This window comes from Pseudorasbora parva, chromosome 10, assembly GCF_024679245.1.
Source record: "Pseudorasbora parva isolate DD20220531a chromosome 10, ASM2467924v1, whole genome shotgun sequence".
In the NCBI taxonomy this organism is placed as follows: domain Eukaryota; kingdom Metazoa; phylum Chordata; class Actinopteri; order Cypriniformes; family Gobionidae; genus Pseudorasbora; species Pseudorasbora parva.
Genome location: NC_090181.1, coordinates 45,104,173 through 45,119,719, shown reverse-complemented (window position 1 = coordinate 45,119,719; position 15,547 = coordinate 45,104,173). Strand labels below are relative to the sequence as shown.

At 37.3% G+C, this 15,547-nt stretch overlaps 2 protein-coding genes across 2 annotated transcripts in view; both read right to left on the bottom strand.

The window, feature by feature from the left end:
• jdp2a (Jun dimerization protein 2a) overlaps nucleotides 1-2,880 on the bottom strand; it is a 32,110-nt gene extending 29,230 nt beyond the window's left edge. The window contains exon 1 of the mRNA XM_067456269.1: nucleotides 2,637-2,880. Within this exon, the coding sequence (XP_067312370.1) occupies nucleotides 2,637-2,727 (91 nt within the window). The 5' untranslated portion in view covers nucleotides 2,728-2,880. The remainder of the gene's footprint in view (nucleotides 1-2,636) is intronic.
• Nucleotides 2,881-9,626: 6,746 nt separating this feature from the next.
• On the bottom strand, nucleotides 9,627-14,871 carry fosaa (v-fos FBJ murine osteosarcoma viral oncogene homolog Aa). Its single transcript, XM_067456275.1, has 4 exons — nucleotides 14,611-14,871; nucleotides 14,231-14,425; nucleotides 13,868-13,975; nucleotides 9,627-11,802 (listed from the first exon to the last, which is right to left on the bottom strand). Exons 1-4 carry the CDS (start codon nucleotides 14,695-14,697, stop codon nucleotides 11,152-11,154), a joined length of 1,041 nt encoding a protein of 346 aa, XP_067312376.1. The 5' UTR covers nucleotides 14,698-14,871; the 3' UTR covers nucleotides 9,627-11,151.
• Nucleotides 14,872-15,547: the final 676 nt, after the last annotated feature.

Sequence of the window (15,547 nt, the reverse complement as noted above, 5' to 3'; positions counted from 1 at the left end):
TGGAAGTGTTTCTGTATTTTGTTGTGTCGTGAGTATTGGAAGTGTTTCTGTATTTGGTTGTGAGTATTTGCAGTGTTTCTGTATTTGGTTGTGTTGTGAGTATTGGAAGTGTTTCTGTATTTTGTTGTGTTGTGAGTATTGGAAGTGTTTCTGTATTTGGTTGTGAGTATTTGCAGTGTTTCTGTATTTGGTTGTGTTGTGAGTATTGGAAGTGTTTCTGTATTTGGTTGTGAGTATTTGCAGTGTTTCTGTATTTGGTAGTGAGTATTTTCAGTGTTTCTGTATTTGGTTGTGTTATGAGTATTGTCAGTGCTTTTGTATTTGTCTGTATTGTGAGTATTTGAAGTGTTTCTGAATTTGGTTGTGTTGTGAGTATTTGTAGTGTGTTTCTGTATTTGTTTGTGTTGTGAGTATTTGCAGTTTGTTTCTGAATTTGGTTGTGTTGTGAGTATTTGTAGTGTGTTTCTGTGTTTGGTTGTGTTGTGAGTATTTGTAGTGTGTTTCTGTATTTGTTTGTGTTGTGAGTATTTGTAGTGTGTTTCTGTGTTTGGTTGTGTTGTGAGTATTTGAAGTATGTTTCTGTATTTGTTTGTGTTCTGAGTATTTTAAGTGTGTTTCTGAATTTGGTTGTTTTGTGAGTATTTGTAGTGTGTTTCTGTATTTGTTTGTGTTGTGAGTATTTGTAGTGTTTCTGTAATTGTTTGTCTTGTGAGTATTTGCAGTGTGTTTCTGAATTTGGTTGTGTTGCGAGTATTTGTAGTGTGTTTCTGTCATTGGTTGCATTGTGAAATTTTGCAGCACGTGTTGTCAAACTGATGATGTTTTCTTTATCTGCTTGTGTTTTCTTCAGTTGCAGCGCATTGAGCTCTCTCGGCCACCGTACTTCTGCCTATAACAGTGTTCAAACAAACCATCTGTGAGGTTCCATTTAGTTCAATGAGGTAAAGTTTAAAGGAATAGTTCACCAAAAAATGAGCCTGTGATGTTTATCTGCTGACCCCCAGGGCATCTGAGATGTAGGCGTGTTTGTTTCTTCAGCAGAACACAAATGAAGATTTTTAACTCAACCGTTGCTCGTATAATGCATGCCAATGTGGTCTAATTAGAATTACTGCGAATTACTTACTCACTACTGAAGAAACAAACACACCTACATACATCTTGGATGCCCTGGGGTTCAGCAGATAAACATCACAGGCTCATTTTTGGATGAACTATCCCTTTAAGAGAAACACAATCTGAATGATTTTTCTCTGTTTCTATCTATAAAAATGTCTGAAATTTTAAGCTAATCCAACACTTGAAAACTGACACTAAGCAGTCTTTTCAATCATATTAAAAAAAAAAAAAAAAAAAAAAAGTTTAATAATTAATTATTTTTATTTTTTTAAACTTTATGTGTTAAACTGTGTTTTAAATAAATCTTGAAACACTGAAATATAACCACATTTCTGCATGGAAAGACGGGTGTGTTTTTAGAGAAAGCAGATTTCTGATATAACAGACTCCTGAATCTTCACATTTTATTATGTTAACATTAGTATCAATACATTTAGAGTCCACATCATATTGCATATATATATATATTTATATATTTATATAGAGTTAATGTTAATCATTGCAGAGCTGTGTGTCATAATCAACGCTCCTGGATCCGTAAAGGTCAGTGTCATTTCGTTGCATTATGCATGCAGTTATAATAGCACTGTTATGCAATGAGAAACAGTTTCACACATTGCTTCCAGATTTTATCGCCCACTTCTTTTGGAGTGGAAGTGAAACCCTTTCCGAACAGCTGAAAATGCATGCTGGGCACTGATGATGATCTAAGAGCACCACAGTTCATTTAACTTCACTGTGATGTAACGTGCAAATGTTTGCAGTACTTAAGTTTCAGATCATGTTTTAAATAAACTGAGGCTTATTTGGTGGATATCCAGCTGCCACATGAGAAGTACATACCCAAGTTTGAACCTACAACAATCTTGAATTTGGAAAAGTTTGTCTGCACCACACACGCATCCGTTTCACTGATCACGAGCTTAATGCAGTGTGTGTAACACTGGACAATACAGTGAAATTATAACAGATGATCAAAATATGAATGTTCATTTGCACCACGCCCTACAGTGACTCAAAACGGAAGTTTCTCTTGTGTAACTTCAGCTTACAGCGGTGTTGAGTCTGTCTGTCTGTCCCATCATACCGATTTATTGGGAACATTCCCTATATAGGCTACAACTAGAGATGGGCATGGCTGGGAGAAATGCGTTCATATCTGGAAATAAAGAGAGTTGCACAAAACGCATGCATCTACAGCAACAGCATCCATTGCTGTTATTCGAATAAATATGCACAGTGCTATTTTTATTTTTTTATTTTTTTGCAATGCACTGCATTTTGGTGCTTGCATGCACTCGGACTGTGTCTCAAAACCGAGTGCGCTCCCCTACATAGACAGCGCTTTTGCGCATCACAGGCGGAACGCGCGCGCGATGTCCACGAATCCTGCTGCGCGCGCGCCTCCGATGCGCAAAAACGTGTTCAGTCTAGGCGGCTCTGTGCGCTTTGAGACACAGCCATGGAGAAAAATGGACTCGAAGCCCGTGCAAAAGTTGTCAAAGTTGGCCTCTTACCTGACTTCGGTCTCGAGGTGAGCGAGTGGAGTCCCTTTGTGACGTCAGCCGGAGGTCGCGAGTAGATCTTGAAGAGCGGGAATCGTTGCATCAGCTCGAGTCTCGAGCGCTGATCCCTGATCGGGAAGAGCGAGGAATGCGGAAGTCAGACGTCAGCAGGGAGGATGAGAAATGAACTGCAGGGAAAACACACATGGAGAAGAGTGGAGAAGTGAGGAGCAGACTCGCTCCGCCCCTTGGAAACCAGAAAACAAACATTCCGTTCACCGTCAGCGCTTTATAATGCCCTCAGCGAGCAGACGCTCTTCTGGGCAGCCAGTGAAAGAAACCACATCCTAAAAGGGTCCCCGTTTTTGATACTCTTTTTTTAATGGATATATGGGTAACACTTTACAATACGGGTGCACTAATTTGCATTAATTCATGCTTAACTAATGTACAGATAATCATGAGTTAATGTATGGGGAACTAACCCCTTTATTAATGATCACTGCATCAGCAACTAATGAAGATTCATCAGGTTTAATAGATTAATAGATAATAGATAATAGATAAGGTTTAATAGATAAGTAATCATTAAATTGTTATTAGTTAAATATGTCATAATGTAGTAATTCCTTAATAACATATTATATTAACTAATAATGCAAATTAATGTGTTAATTACCACAACGGGTCATGCATTTCATCTTCCAGTGTCTGCTTTAATTAATCATCAGCTAATGATTTATAAAGGTATCATATCAACATGACTATTAACTAATTCAAAATTAATTCAAAACCCATAAACACAATTACATATTAGTTAATCAATTAGTTTATAGTCATGTGTCCCAACAAGTAAAGTCATAACATAATGATACCTTTATAAATCATTAGCTGATGATTAATTAAAGCAGACACTGGAAGATGAAATGCATGACCCGTTGTGGTAATTAACACATTAATTTGCATTATTAGTTAATATAATATGTTATTAAGGAATTACTACATTATGACATATTTAACTAATAACAATTTAATGATTACTTTATCTATTAATCATGATGAATCTTCATTAGTTGCTGATGGAGTAATCATTAATAAAGGGGTTAGTTCACCATTAGTAATAGATTTACTCATGATTATCTGTGCATTAGTTAAGCATTAATTAATGCATATTAGTGCACCCGTATTGTAAATGTTACCGATAGATGAATATAAATTATCCTGCAGAACAGATTACATACACATAAAAGTACATTAGCATAACCCTGCAATCCCGGAAGCTGTGGTGTCAGAACTGCATTTGCAGGGCTTTTTATGTACTAGCACTTTATACTTCCCCTAAACACAACATCATTTTTAACCTAATTTGTTTAAATATAAAAAATCCATGTTTTGTTTTTAAATTACCTTTTCTGGCAACGTTATGGAGAATGTTCTCCAAACCAACAGAGCAAGTTCTGACAACCAAAAACTAACGTTCCCAGAACGTTCTGGAACCCAAACTGTTTAGCTGCGCATTGGTAATCCTCCTGGAAATGATCAGTAATGTGTTTCAATATATGAGTTCAGGTTCTGAATCTGTTGTGTGACCTGCTTAACAATAAACGTATGTGTGTTTATCATTAATCATTATTATAAATAATAATACATTAAAATAATATGACAACCAGGGCTTGACATTAACACCCGCCAAATGTGTGTGTATTTCAGCAGTGGAGTGTAACGCAGTCCCTCCCACCACAGCGAGCAGAAGCTCTTCTGATCAGTGGAAACAAAAAGGGTCATTCAAAAAGGGTCCCCATATTTTGATACTCTTTTTTTTAATGGATATATGAATATAAATTGTCCTGCAGAACAGATTACATACACATGAAATATATTATAAATAATAACTTTATAATAACTTCTTTGCTTATTCACGGTCAAAAAAAGTGACCGAAGCCTTAAAATGTTTTTCTCGATATAACCCAAAAAGAATGGAAGTGAAATGTGACAACATGCCCCGCCGGCTCAACTGGGATTTAAACCGTAGCTTGTGTTTTCTGCTGTTAGATCAGCATTAAAGAACCATCTCAACTATATAACAGATATAAGATTACAATAATATCAGATTTGTCTTATTTAAAATAAACACACACACACACACACACACACACACACACACACACACACACACACACACACACACACACACACACACACACACACACACACAAGGGACAAGAGACAAGGCATTTCAAATACAAGATTTTTGAGTGTAGAATAGAGCCATCTGGTGGGAGTAAGAAAATAATAGCTTATGGTGTTACCACTTGATGCCGGGATAGTTCTATATCAGTGGCGGCTACTGGTCTGTCAGAGAGGGGAAGCTCATTTTCGGCCAATTGTCTTATTTATTTAAAAGTAAATTCTGCCCTATATTCCTTTTCAAGAAAATGGTCTTTTACCCTGTGAATGAATGAACGATCTAAAAAAATATTAAACTCTGTAAAACTGAAACAAGGAATGTGGTGTATAATTGTGTGAAATGTATGATGAAAATCAAGCAATTTCGCCAAGCAAATATCAAAGAAATAGGTTGCAGCAGTTTTTATTTCGACTGAACTTGAGAAATCCTCGATGGGACTGAGAGCGAATAGCTTCAGTGATTCCTTATAGTACAGAATCGCTGTCAGTCAAAAGGAGATGCAGACCCTCCAATCATCACGCAGAAGCTCGGAGTCCGGGCCAGCCCACTCCCCATTCACTCCCAGAGACGCTGAGCGTCCGTGGGTGGGACATAATCGCAGCGTTTATCCAATGACCGTCTAGTTTCGAAGCGCTGAAAAAAAACGTTCAAAGCAGCCCCATTGAAGTCAATGGACGCTGGGCTTCTATAGGGAAATGCACTGTGACGCTGTGGGAATGTATGAGAAGGAAATCGAGTCAGCCGACCTGCTATATGTAACTGATTCTGAACAAACTCGTCTTTGAGATGAACGTTTTCTAACGCATTTTAAGTCAATACAATGTTAATATAATAGTACATATTTGACCATTAATTTTGTGACATTATAAGGGAAGCCGAGCTTCCCTTGCAGTCTTAAAGAAATCGCCACTGTTCTATATAAAGTGGCTTATAAATTCTCTAGTGGTTTTAGACATAGACATAAATACTTATTTTCATTAAGCTATGGATTTAGAAATACTTAGACATTCTCGAAGACTACTTTTTGTCAAGGTTTATATTTCTTTTTGTTTGAAATGTTGATTTGAAGTGTCAGTTTTTGAACATTATAAACAGTCATACGTTTAAGGGTTAACATATCCAAATCATGCTCATGATTTTTTGTGTGGGTTCACATAGTAAATGCAACAAAAGTCACCAAGTGTCATCCCATTCTTGTCCCAGTCACCCACTCTGTCACCTGTCACACTACACTTCCCAGCATTCTCCTTGGCCCTCACCTGTAGGCACTTCACAATCACCTGGACCTGTTTCTCATCGACTCCTTATCTGCCTTCGTTCCCTGTACTTCAGGGTCTGGTTTTGTTGTCATAACCTACACATACAGACTTTTGCTGTCATCTCCATATACTTACCTCCCTCAGTAGATCCCAGTCTTCAGTCTTTATTCGTCTGTCTTTATTTTACAGTCTTTAGTCTTCAGTGTTTAGTCTTTAGTCTTCAGTCTTCAGCGTTTAGTCTTCAGTCTTTAGTCTTCAGTGTTTAGTCTTCAGTCTTTAGTCTTCAGTGTTTAGTCACTGAAAACACTGAAGACTTTTCACTAGTCACTTTTCAGTGTTTAGTCTTCAGCGTTTAGTCTTCAGTCTTTAGTCTTTAGTCTTTAGTCTTCAGTCTTCAGTCTTTAGTCTTTAGTCTTCAGTGTTCAGTCTTCAGTGTTTAGTCTTCAGTGTTTAGTCTTTAGTCTAAAGTCTTCAAAATTTAGTCTTCAGTATTTAGTCTTCAGTCTTTAGTAAGTAGTCTTCAGTGTTTAGTCTTCAGTCTTTAGTCTTCAGTGTTTAGTCTCAAGTCTTTAGTCTTCAGTGTTTAGTCTTTAGTCTTCAGTGTTTAGTCTTCAGTGTTAAGTCTTCAGTGTTTAGTCTTTAGTATTCAGTCTTCAGTCTTTAGTCTTCAGTGTTTAGTCTTTAGTCTTCAGTGTTTAGTCTTCAGTCTTTAGTCTTCAGTGTTTAGTCTTCAGTGTTTAGTCTTTAGTATTCAGTCTTTAGACTTCAGTCTTTAGTCTTTAGTCTTCAGTCTTTAGTCTTCAGTCTTTAGTCTTCAGTGTTTAGTCTTCAGTCTTTAGTCTTCAGTGTTTAGTCTTCAGTCTTTAGTCTTTAGTCTTCAGTCTTTAGTCTTTAGTCTTTAGTCTTCAGTCTTTAGTCTTCAGTGTTTAGTCTTCAGTCTTTAGTCTTCAGTGTTTACTCTTCAGTGTTTAGTCTTCAGTCTTTAGTCTTCAGTATTTAGTCTTCAGTATTTAGTCTTCAGTCTTTAGTAAGTAGTCTTCAGTGTTTAGTTTTTAGTGTTTAGTCTTTAGTGTTTAGTCTCCAGTCCTTAGTCTTCAGTGTTTAGTCTTTAGCATTTAGTCTTCAGTCTTTAGTCTTCAGCGTTTAGTCTCCAGTCTTTAGTCTTCAGTCTTTAGTCTTCAGTGTTTAGTCTTCAGTGTTTAGTCTTCAGTCTGAGTAAGTCTTCAGTCTGAGTAAGTCTTCAGTCTGAGTAAGTCTGAGTAAATGCTGAGTAGTCTTCAGTGTTTAGTCTTTAGCGTTTAGTCTTCAGTCTTTAGTCTTCAGCGTTTAGTCTCCAGTCTTTAGTCTCCAGTCTTTAGTCTTCAGTGGTTAGTCTTAAGTGTTTAGTCTTCAGTGTTTAGTCTTAAGTCTTCAGTGTTTAGTCTTCAGTCTGAGTAAGTCTTCAGTCTGAGTAAGTCTTCAGTCTGAGTAAGTCTGAGTAAATGCTGAGTAGTCTTCAGTGTTTAGTCTTCAGTCTGAGTAAGTCTTCAGTCTGAGTAAGTCTTCAGTCTGAGTAAGTCTGAGTAAATGCTGAGTAGTCTTCATTGTTTAGTCTTCAGCGTTTAGTCTTCAGTCTTTAGTCTTCAGTGTTTAGTCTTCAGTCTTTAGTCTCCAGCGTTTAGTCTTCAGTCTTTAGTCTTCAGTGTTTAGTCTTCAGTGTTTAGTCTCCAGCGTTTAGTCTTTAGTGTTTAGTCTTCAGTCTTTAGTCTTCAGTGTTTAGTCTTCAGTCTTTAGTCTTCATTCTTTAGTCTTCAGTGTTTAGTCTTCAGTCTTTAGTCTTCAGTCTTTAGTGTTTAGTCTTCAGTCTTTAGTCTTTAGTGTTTAGTCTTCAGTGTTTAGTCTTTAGTGTTTAGTGTTTAGTGTTTAGTCTTCAGTCTTTAGTCTTCAGTCTTCAGTGTTTAGTCTTCAGTCTTTAGTCTTTAGTCTTTAGTGTTTAGTCTTCAGTCTTTAGTCTTTAGTCTTTAGTCTTCAGTCTTTAGTCTTCAGTGTTTAGTCTTCAGTATTCAGTCTTTAGTGTTTAGTCTTCAGTCTTTAGTCTTCAGTCTTTAGTCTTCAGTATTTAGTCTTCAGTCTTTAGTGTTTAGTCTTCAGTCTTTAGTCTTCAGTCTTTAGTCTTCAGTATTTAGTCTTCAGTATTTAGTCTTCAGTCTTTAGTGTTTAGTCTTCAGTCTTTAGTCTTTAGTCTTCAGTATTTAGTCTTCAGTCTTCAGTCTTTAGTCTTTAGTCTTCAGTATTTAGTCTTCAGTCTTTAGTGTTTAGTCTTCAGTCTTTAGTCTTCAGTATTTAGTCTTCAGTCTTTAGTCTTCAGTCTTTAGTCTTCAGTCTTTAGTCTTCAGTCTTTAAGATGTAACTTTAAAGGCGCCATAGAAAATAAAGTTTATTATTATTATTATTATTATTATTATTATTATTATTATTATTATTATTATTATTATTATTATTATTATTATTATGTATTTACATGAACACAGTCGGTTATGTTATAAGTGATAACGATGGTAACAATGTCAAAATTGTAGACAGTGAAAATGCTGAGTGGCTAGTAACATTAGAACCACTAATGTTAGGACCACTAGCCATAGTGAATGTAAAGTAAAAAAAAGTAAAATTCTGTGTTATATGAATCATATGACACTGTGTCATATGCCAGTTGGCAGTGATATTTTTATGAATTCTAGCAAAGCAATGTTGTGAGAATATGAACAAATGTGAACAACGCTCGTGTCAGATGACGGGTCAGTGCTGCATCATCACGAAAGTTTAAGCCCTGCCAATTAAAATATATTAAAGTGCAAGAAGACGCAAAAAAGAACTCGAAGGTTTGTCACACACTGTGTGGGATGTTTTCTGTGCAGTGTGTGTCCAGATATCTATCTCAGACAACACGCAAATACTGAATTTAACTTTCTTTTTAGATCTTCTTGCGTTTCAAAATGTCTGTATTGGTGAGTATCCTCATAATTATTGTGTTAAACTTATGTTCCTGGTAATCTTGAATCAGAATAACAGCGACATCTCATCTCTTCTCTCATGACGAGGACGGGGCAACCTGTCGCTCACATGAGATCCACCAATAGCAAACCACAACCATCCAACTATCCAATCAATTGCTCACAGACAAGCAAAAAATATATAAAAATATAAAAAAATTTTTTTAAAAATAAATAAATTTTTTAAAAATATTAAAAAAAAAAAAATATATATATATATATATATATATATATATATATATATATATATATATATATATATATATTATATTATATTAAAAATATTCACTTTTATCGTAATTGTCCACATGAGCTGCTGGACCCGTGAATTGTGGCTATATTAGACAGATTATATGGTCAATCATATCAAATAAAAGCGCACTGAAATAAGATCATCGCACAGACTGTGACTGAAGATGTCGGTGTAACACAGACTCAATTAGCTGTGTGAAAATACATGTCCAATATTAAGCTATACTTTCTAGCAGCAATTTATTTTGAAACAAAGGACACAGGAACACCAGTGCATGATTGTATATCGTGAATATTTATTCAGCAATCAATGCTCATTTTGATCTTTTCATTTGACAAAGAAGTCAAATTTAAAATGTAGAAAAATAAATTATCATAAAATACATCTCCATCGATATAGCACTGGATGTTTTCATGGAAAACTCTAAACATTTAAGAACAATGTGAAACACAGTCGATGATGACACTGAGGTATGCGATAACTCTGATATATTAAAGCACAACACGAGTCGATAATCTATTGCCATAGAAAACAAACACAAAACTGCAGTCAATTCCACAGAACTTAGCACCAGATCAAACAAATATGAAACTGATACATATATACTATATATGTTATATATATTTTTATATATATATACTATATATTCATGATATCTTGTGCATGCTTTTCAAACCAGAACACAGTTCATATCTGCTCGTATAAGATAATTGTCCATGCTCTTGTATTTGGGCTACATCAAATGTATCTGGAAGAAAGTAATACCCCGAGCCTCACACATTACATGGGTGCATCCACAGAACAGCTGGCTTCTATGGAAACGTTTCCGACACAGGATGAAAATAAATGGAAATTGCGACTTTTTAAACTCGTTATTCGGACTTTTCTACTCAGAATTGAGATATAAATTCACAGTTGTGAGTAATAACGTCTGAATTGCGGGATATTACATTGCAATTCTGAGAAATATATACAATTCTGATTTTGTAACGCACAATTTTGGCATTTTATTAAGAATTGTGAGATATAAACCCGCAACTGTGAGGTGAATTTTTTTCTTTCTCAGAATTGCAAGTTTATATATTTCAGTTCTGACTTAATAACTCGCAATTGACTTTTTCTCACAATTGTGAGACATACATTTGCAGTTGTGAGTAAATTTCATAAATGTGAGGTGATATTTTTCCTTCTCATAATTGCAAGTTTATATCACACTATTCAGACTTTGTAATTCGCAATTGTGTCTTTATATCTCACAATTCTGAGGGAAAAAAACAGTCAATTTGAGATTCATTCTGTCTTTAAATATTTTTTTTAATATAATAGAAATTAATTTTACACTCTAATCGCAATATCGTATCGCATGTCGAATATCTTATTTTTCTTCAAAATCGCACAGCCCTAATTTAAACTCACAATTATGAAGGGGGGGGGGGGGGGGGAAATCACCTCACAATTCTGATATTTTCTAGTAATTGCAGGTTTATATCTCACAATTTGGACTTTGTAACTAACAATTGCAATTGTATATGCACACTTGCAATTGGGTGTAAATAAGGTCAGAATTATGGGTTACTTTTACACTGTTGCCTTGGGTAGGTATTGTAGTCTATGGGGGGTTGTTGAAGCTTATTATGGGGATAAGAAGTCGCAATTTCCTTTTGTACTTTTTTATTCCGTGGTGGAAACAAACTTCCATAGGCTTTACACCAACATCACACATCTGGACATCAGAACACTGTGATATCCAATAGATATTAAGAACAATATCGTGACATTACATCATCTACACTTGCGTTTATAAGGCAAGAAGGGTTGGAGAGTTGAGAATATCGACGCTAGATTCGGCTTTGGTCACGCCACCTTTGCAACCGTCCAGTCCCTCGGCCAGGGAGTCCAGCTCGGGGCAGGCGAAGGTAAATACAGACAGATAGTTGCTGCAGGTAGGTGTGGAAGTGCTCACCACCGGGGTGCTCAAAGGTTCGAGATCATTGGCCACAGACCTGTACAGTGTTTCCCAGTCCGTGATGCCCAGCGAGCCGCTCAGGTCGATGTCGGGGACGGAGCGAGCCGAAACGCGGTCCTCGTTTTCAGTGCCGAGGAGCTCGTCCCTGACATCCAGAGAGGGCTCGAGGTCGCACAAACTCACTTCTGCACTGGAGCACAGCAGGATGTTGGAGTTCCCAGAAATCGCGGTGGACGGTACGGTAGGGATCTCCATGTCCTGCAGGGAAGAGGCATCTTGCGGACTATCCTCTGGGAGTTTGCTGGCCGTTTCAGAAGTTGGAAGTGGCTGAGGAGACTCAGGAAACAGGCAGTCCAGCTCTTCAGGCAGCTGGCAAAGAGGTTTATGAGTGGCGAGAACATACTCAAGCCTCTCCTTTTCCTTCAGGAGGACCTCAATTTCAGCCTGGAGGGCGGCTTTGTCCTCTTCCAGCTTGTCTGTTTCCTGGAGAAACCAAAAACTGGGTTATTCCATGAACAGACAACCCAATTACTGGGTTTGTCCATTTTCAACCGAACTTGGGTTGTTTTTAACCCAGCATTTTTTAGAGTGTGTTGTCTGTTCAAAATACTGTATAAAAATTACAGATTACTTTCACTCCTGACATTAATAAAAAATAAATAAATAAATAATTATATATATATATATATATATATATATATATATATATATATATATATATATATATATATATATATATATATATATATATATATATATCACTGCAACCTAGTTTTATCATAAACAGTGTTCAAATATCAAAGCTGGAATCTTTAATCATTCTAATGACACTCAGTTTATCCAGATCAAGCAAGATTCCCATTTAAAATACTGGATTTCACACTCTAAAAAATTAAAAAACAACCCAATGTTGGGTCAAATATGGACTAGCCCAGCAGTTGGGTTGTTTTAACCCAGCGAATGGGTTGCCTTAAGCAAATATTTAACCCAACCACAGGATTAAAACAACCCAATTGCTGGGTTAGTCCATATTTGACCCAACATTGGGTTAAAACAACCCAGCATGTTTCAGAGTGCACCTGTGAAAAAACCCTCAGCATGTTTTTCTTTATAGTTACAGGAACAGATCCACCGAAGAGCTGTGACTCTCAAATTAAATATAATGCCCATTGAGGTTTAGTGTTGAGGCACCATTTTGGCAGTTCATTCAACTGTACACTCTAAAAAATGGGTTAATGCTGGGTTAAAAACAACCCAAGTTGGGTTGAAAATGGACAAACCCAGAAATGTTTGAATGGGTCCATTTACTAGGGATCAAACAACAAAATTTCTGGGTTTGTCCATTTCCAACCCAGCTTGGGTTGTTTTTAACCCAGCATTTTTTAGAGTGTAGGAGTGCATTTCAGAGCTTCAGTGGAATGGAAGAAGATTAGTGAATAAAGACTGATTTTTTTCTGTTCAAATATTTTCTTCTATTCAATAAGTGTAGAATAACAAAGTCCAATAAACCGTAAAACGCTACAAACCAGTAGAGCTAGAAGTAACCAGAAGCCTCCAAGATGTGCTCTAACGTTAATAAAGGTGGATTAGCCATCAGTAGGTGTTAATATTGCTGTTTGTTTGGACATCCCAACCAGCCCACACACAACAGTGACTCAACAGTGACAGGAGTTTGGGTGACGGGTCTAAATCTGTTAGTCTGAGCGGATGTCTGAAAACAGTCCATGACTTCAGAAGCCTAATCTCATCGAAATGGCATCGTTCTCAGAACTTCGGCTAATGCTCTGGAAAGGTTCCTTCAAACTTATGAGCAAACATTCTTCCAGTAACATTAATAGAATATTCCTTCAAAGTTATCAGGGTCTTCTCAAAACATTGGAACAAAAACACATCTGAACAGCCGTCCTGCGTCAAACGGGTATATTTGTGGCAATAGCCAACAATACATGTTATGGGTCAATTATACATTTTCATTTATGCCAAAAATCAATAGGATATTAGGTAAAGATCATGTTCATATATTTGGTAAATATATCAAAAATGTATTATTAGTAGTAATATGCGTTTCTAAGGACTTCATTTGGACAACTTTAAAGGAGATTTTCTCAATATTTCGATTTTTCTGCACCCTCAGATTCCAGATTTTCCAGATCTCGACCAAATATTGTCCTATCCTTCCAAACCATACATCAACGGAAAGCTTATTTCAAGTTTACAGATGATGTATTAATCTCACTTTTAAAAAATGAAAGTTTTTATTATTATTATTATTATCATTTGCTAAATGTTCCTCATTATTTTAGAACATTCAAAAGTAGCATTCCCAGAATGTTGGCAGAATGATGAAATGGATGGTTTGCTAAACGTTCGAATGAAAACGTTTAAACATTTAGAGCATTTAGAACGTCAGCGTTCCAATGTAACATTTTGTCATCTGTGATATAGCGCAAATTAGCGTCATATCATTAAATTATTTCAGTAAACCGAGACTTTTTTTCTGAATGAGCCGTCTGTGGTAAAGGTTATGTTGGTGTCTGTCTGTACTCACTGCCTGCAGGGTGTCGGTGAGTTCTCTCCGTCTATTGCGACACTTCGCTGCAGCCATTTTATTCCTCTCTCTCCTGATCCTCTTCTTCTCCTCTTCCTCCGGAGAGAGCTAGTCAAAGCAAGATGAATTGCACTTGTCATCTCGAAGAATCAGTGCATGCCTTGACTTCTAGCGCCACTCATTCACGCGTGTTTCTCTGCAATGCGTCTAAAAATAGTCTATTGTTGCAGACTTGCTGTGACCTGAATATAAAGTGGATGCTGCTGGTCTAGGCAACATGCCAAAGCTAGAGCTGCATCCCCATCAATCCCATGCAGGCTCACGATGCTTCACAGATCATGCAGTAATGCAGAAATGTGGTACCTGCTCGCTCTTGCTCTTCCTGGCGCATTTCCCCTTGTTCCCAGCGCTCTTGGTCTTCCCCGGCTCGTTGCTCTCGGCTCTGCCCTCAGATGTGATGATGGTCGGCTGGACCATCCACTGCAGGTCCGGCGTGCTGGAGATCGCCGTGACCGTCGGAACGAACGAGCCCGGAGACTCGACATCCACGCACGAGCCCTGCGATTGCAATATACCATAATTAATCTAGCCACATAAACACAATGTGCATCTGGATTTTTAGACCAGACTTTAAAAGAAAAGTTCTTAATAATGCACGAGTTTTTTTTTTAGTTTGCACTTATGGCTCTTTCTTTAAATACACTCTCGAGCATCTAAAAATAGCCTCCTGATCAATATTTAACTTTTGCATTGTCTCTGACGTCAATGCTTACGCAGAGCTGCTGTGGGCTCTCCTCACTGGATTTATTTTTCTCAATGAACAGCTGCATTTTTACAATGCTTTACCATGTTTCACTGCATCGCAAAGGACCACAGTCAACATCTGATAAAGAGGATGAAGCACGAGCATTACGACAGTGTGCTAGACCATTTAAAACATGTAAATGTATAATAACACTTCATCATAATAAATGGTTGAATAAGAAACACTATACACTCAAAAAAAAAAAAAAATGCTGGGTTAAAAACAACCCAAGTTGGGTTAAAAATGGAGAAACCCAGAAATTGGGTTGTTTGAACCCAGTAAATGGACCCATTCAAACAACCCAAATTCTGGGTTTGCCCATTTTCAACCCAACTTGGGTTGTTTTTAACTAAAGAATGCATGTGTATTAATAATGCTGAGTATTAGCCTTTACACAACACGCACCGGATGGCTTGTGTGTTGTGATGATGCCTGAAAGCGAAAGCATCGTACCTGTGAGCTGCTGCTGTCCATCAGGGCATCCGCGCGAGGTTTGGCAGGAGAGGACGCGGAGTCCGGATCACAATTCGCTTGGCTCGGGAACATTTCTCCAGCAATATCAACTGGATTCCAGCTCTTCTGGTCCCAATCCCTCGCTTCGTGATGTTGGCTCTCTCCAGGTTTATAAACCTGGTCAGTGACTCTCAGCTCCGCGAGCTCCTATTTATAGTGCGTCTGAATTTTATGAATGAAACGGGCCGTACCATTACGCGCGCGGGGAGCTCCCCTGAACGACACGCAGGGAAAACCGAGTTTTCTGGGCAAATTCGTGCATATTACCACATAATCCATATCCATCTTATATTTCAATCAGAATAGAGGTTGTTCTGTAGTAAAGCTGCGCGCACTGAATCCATGGCGAACCCCTGCGAGGA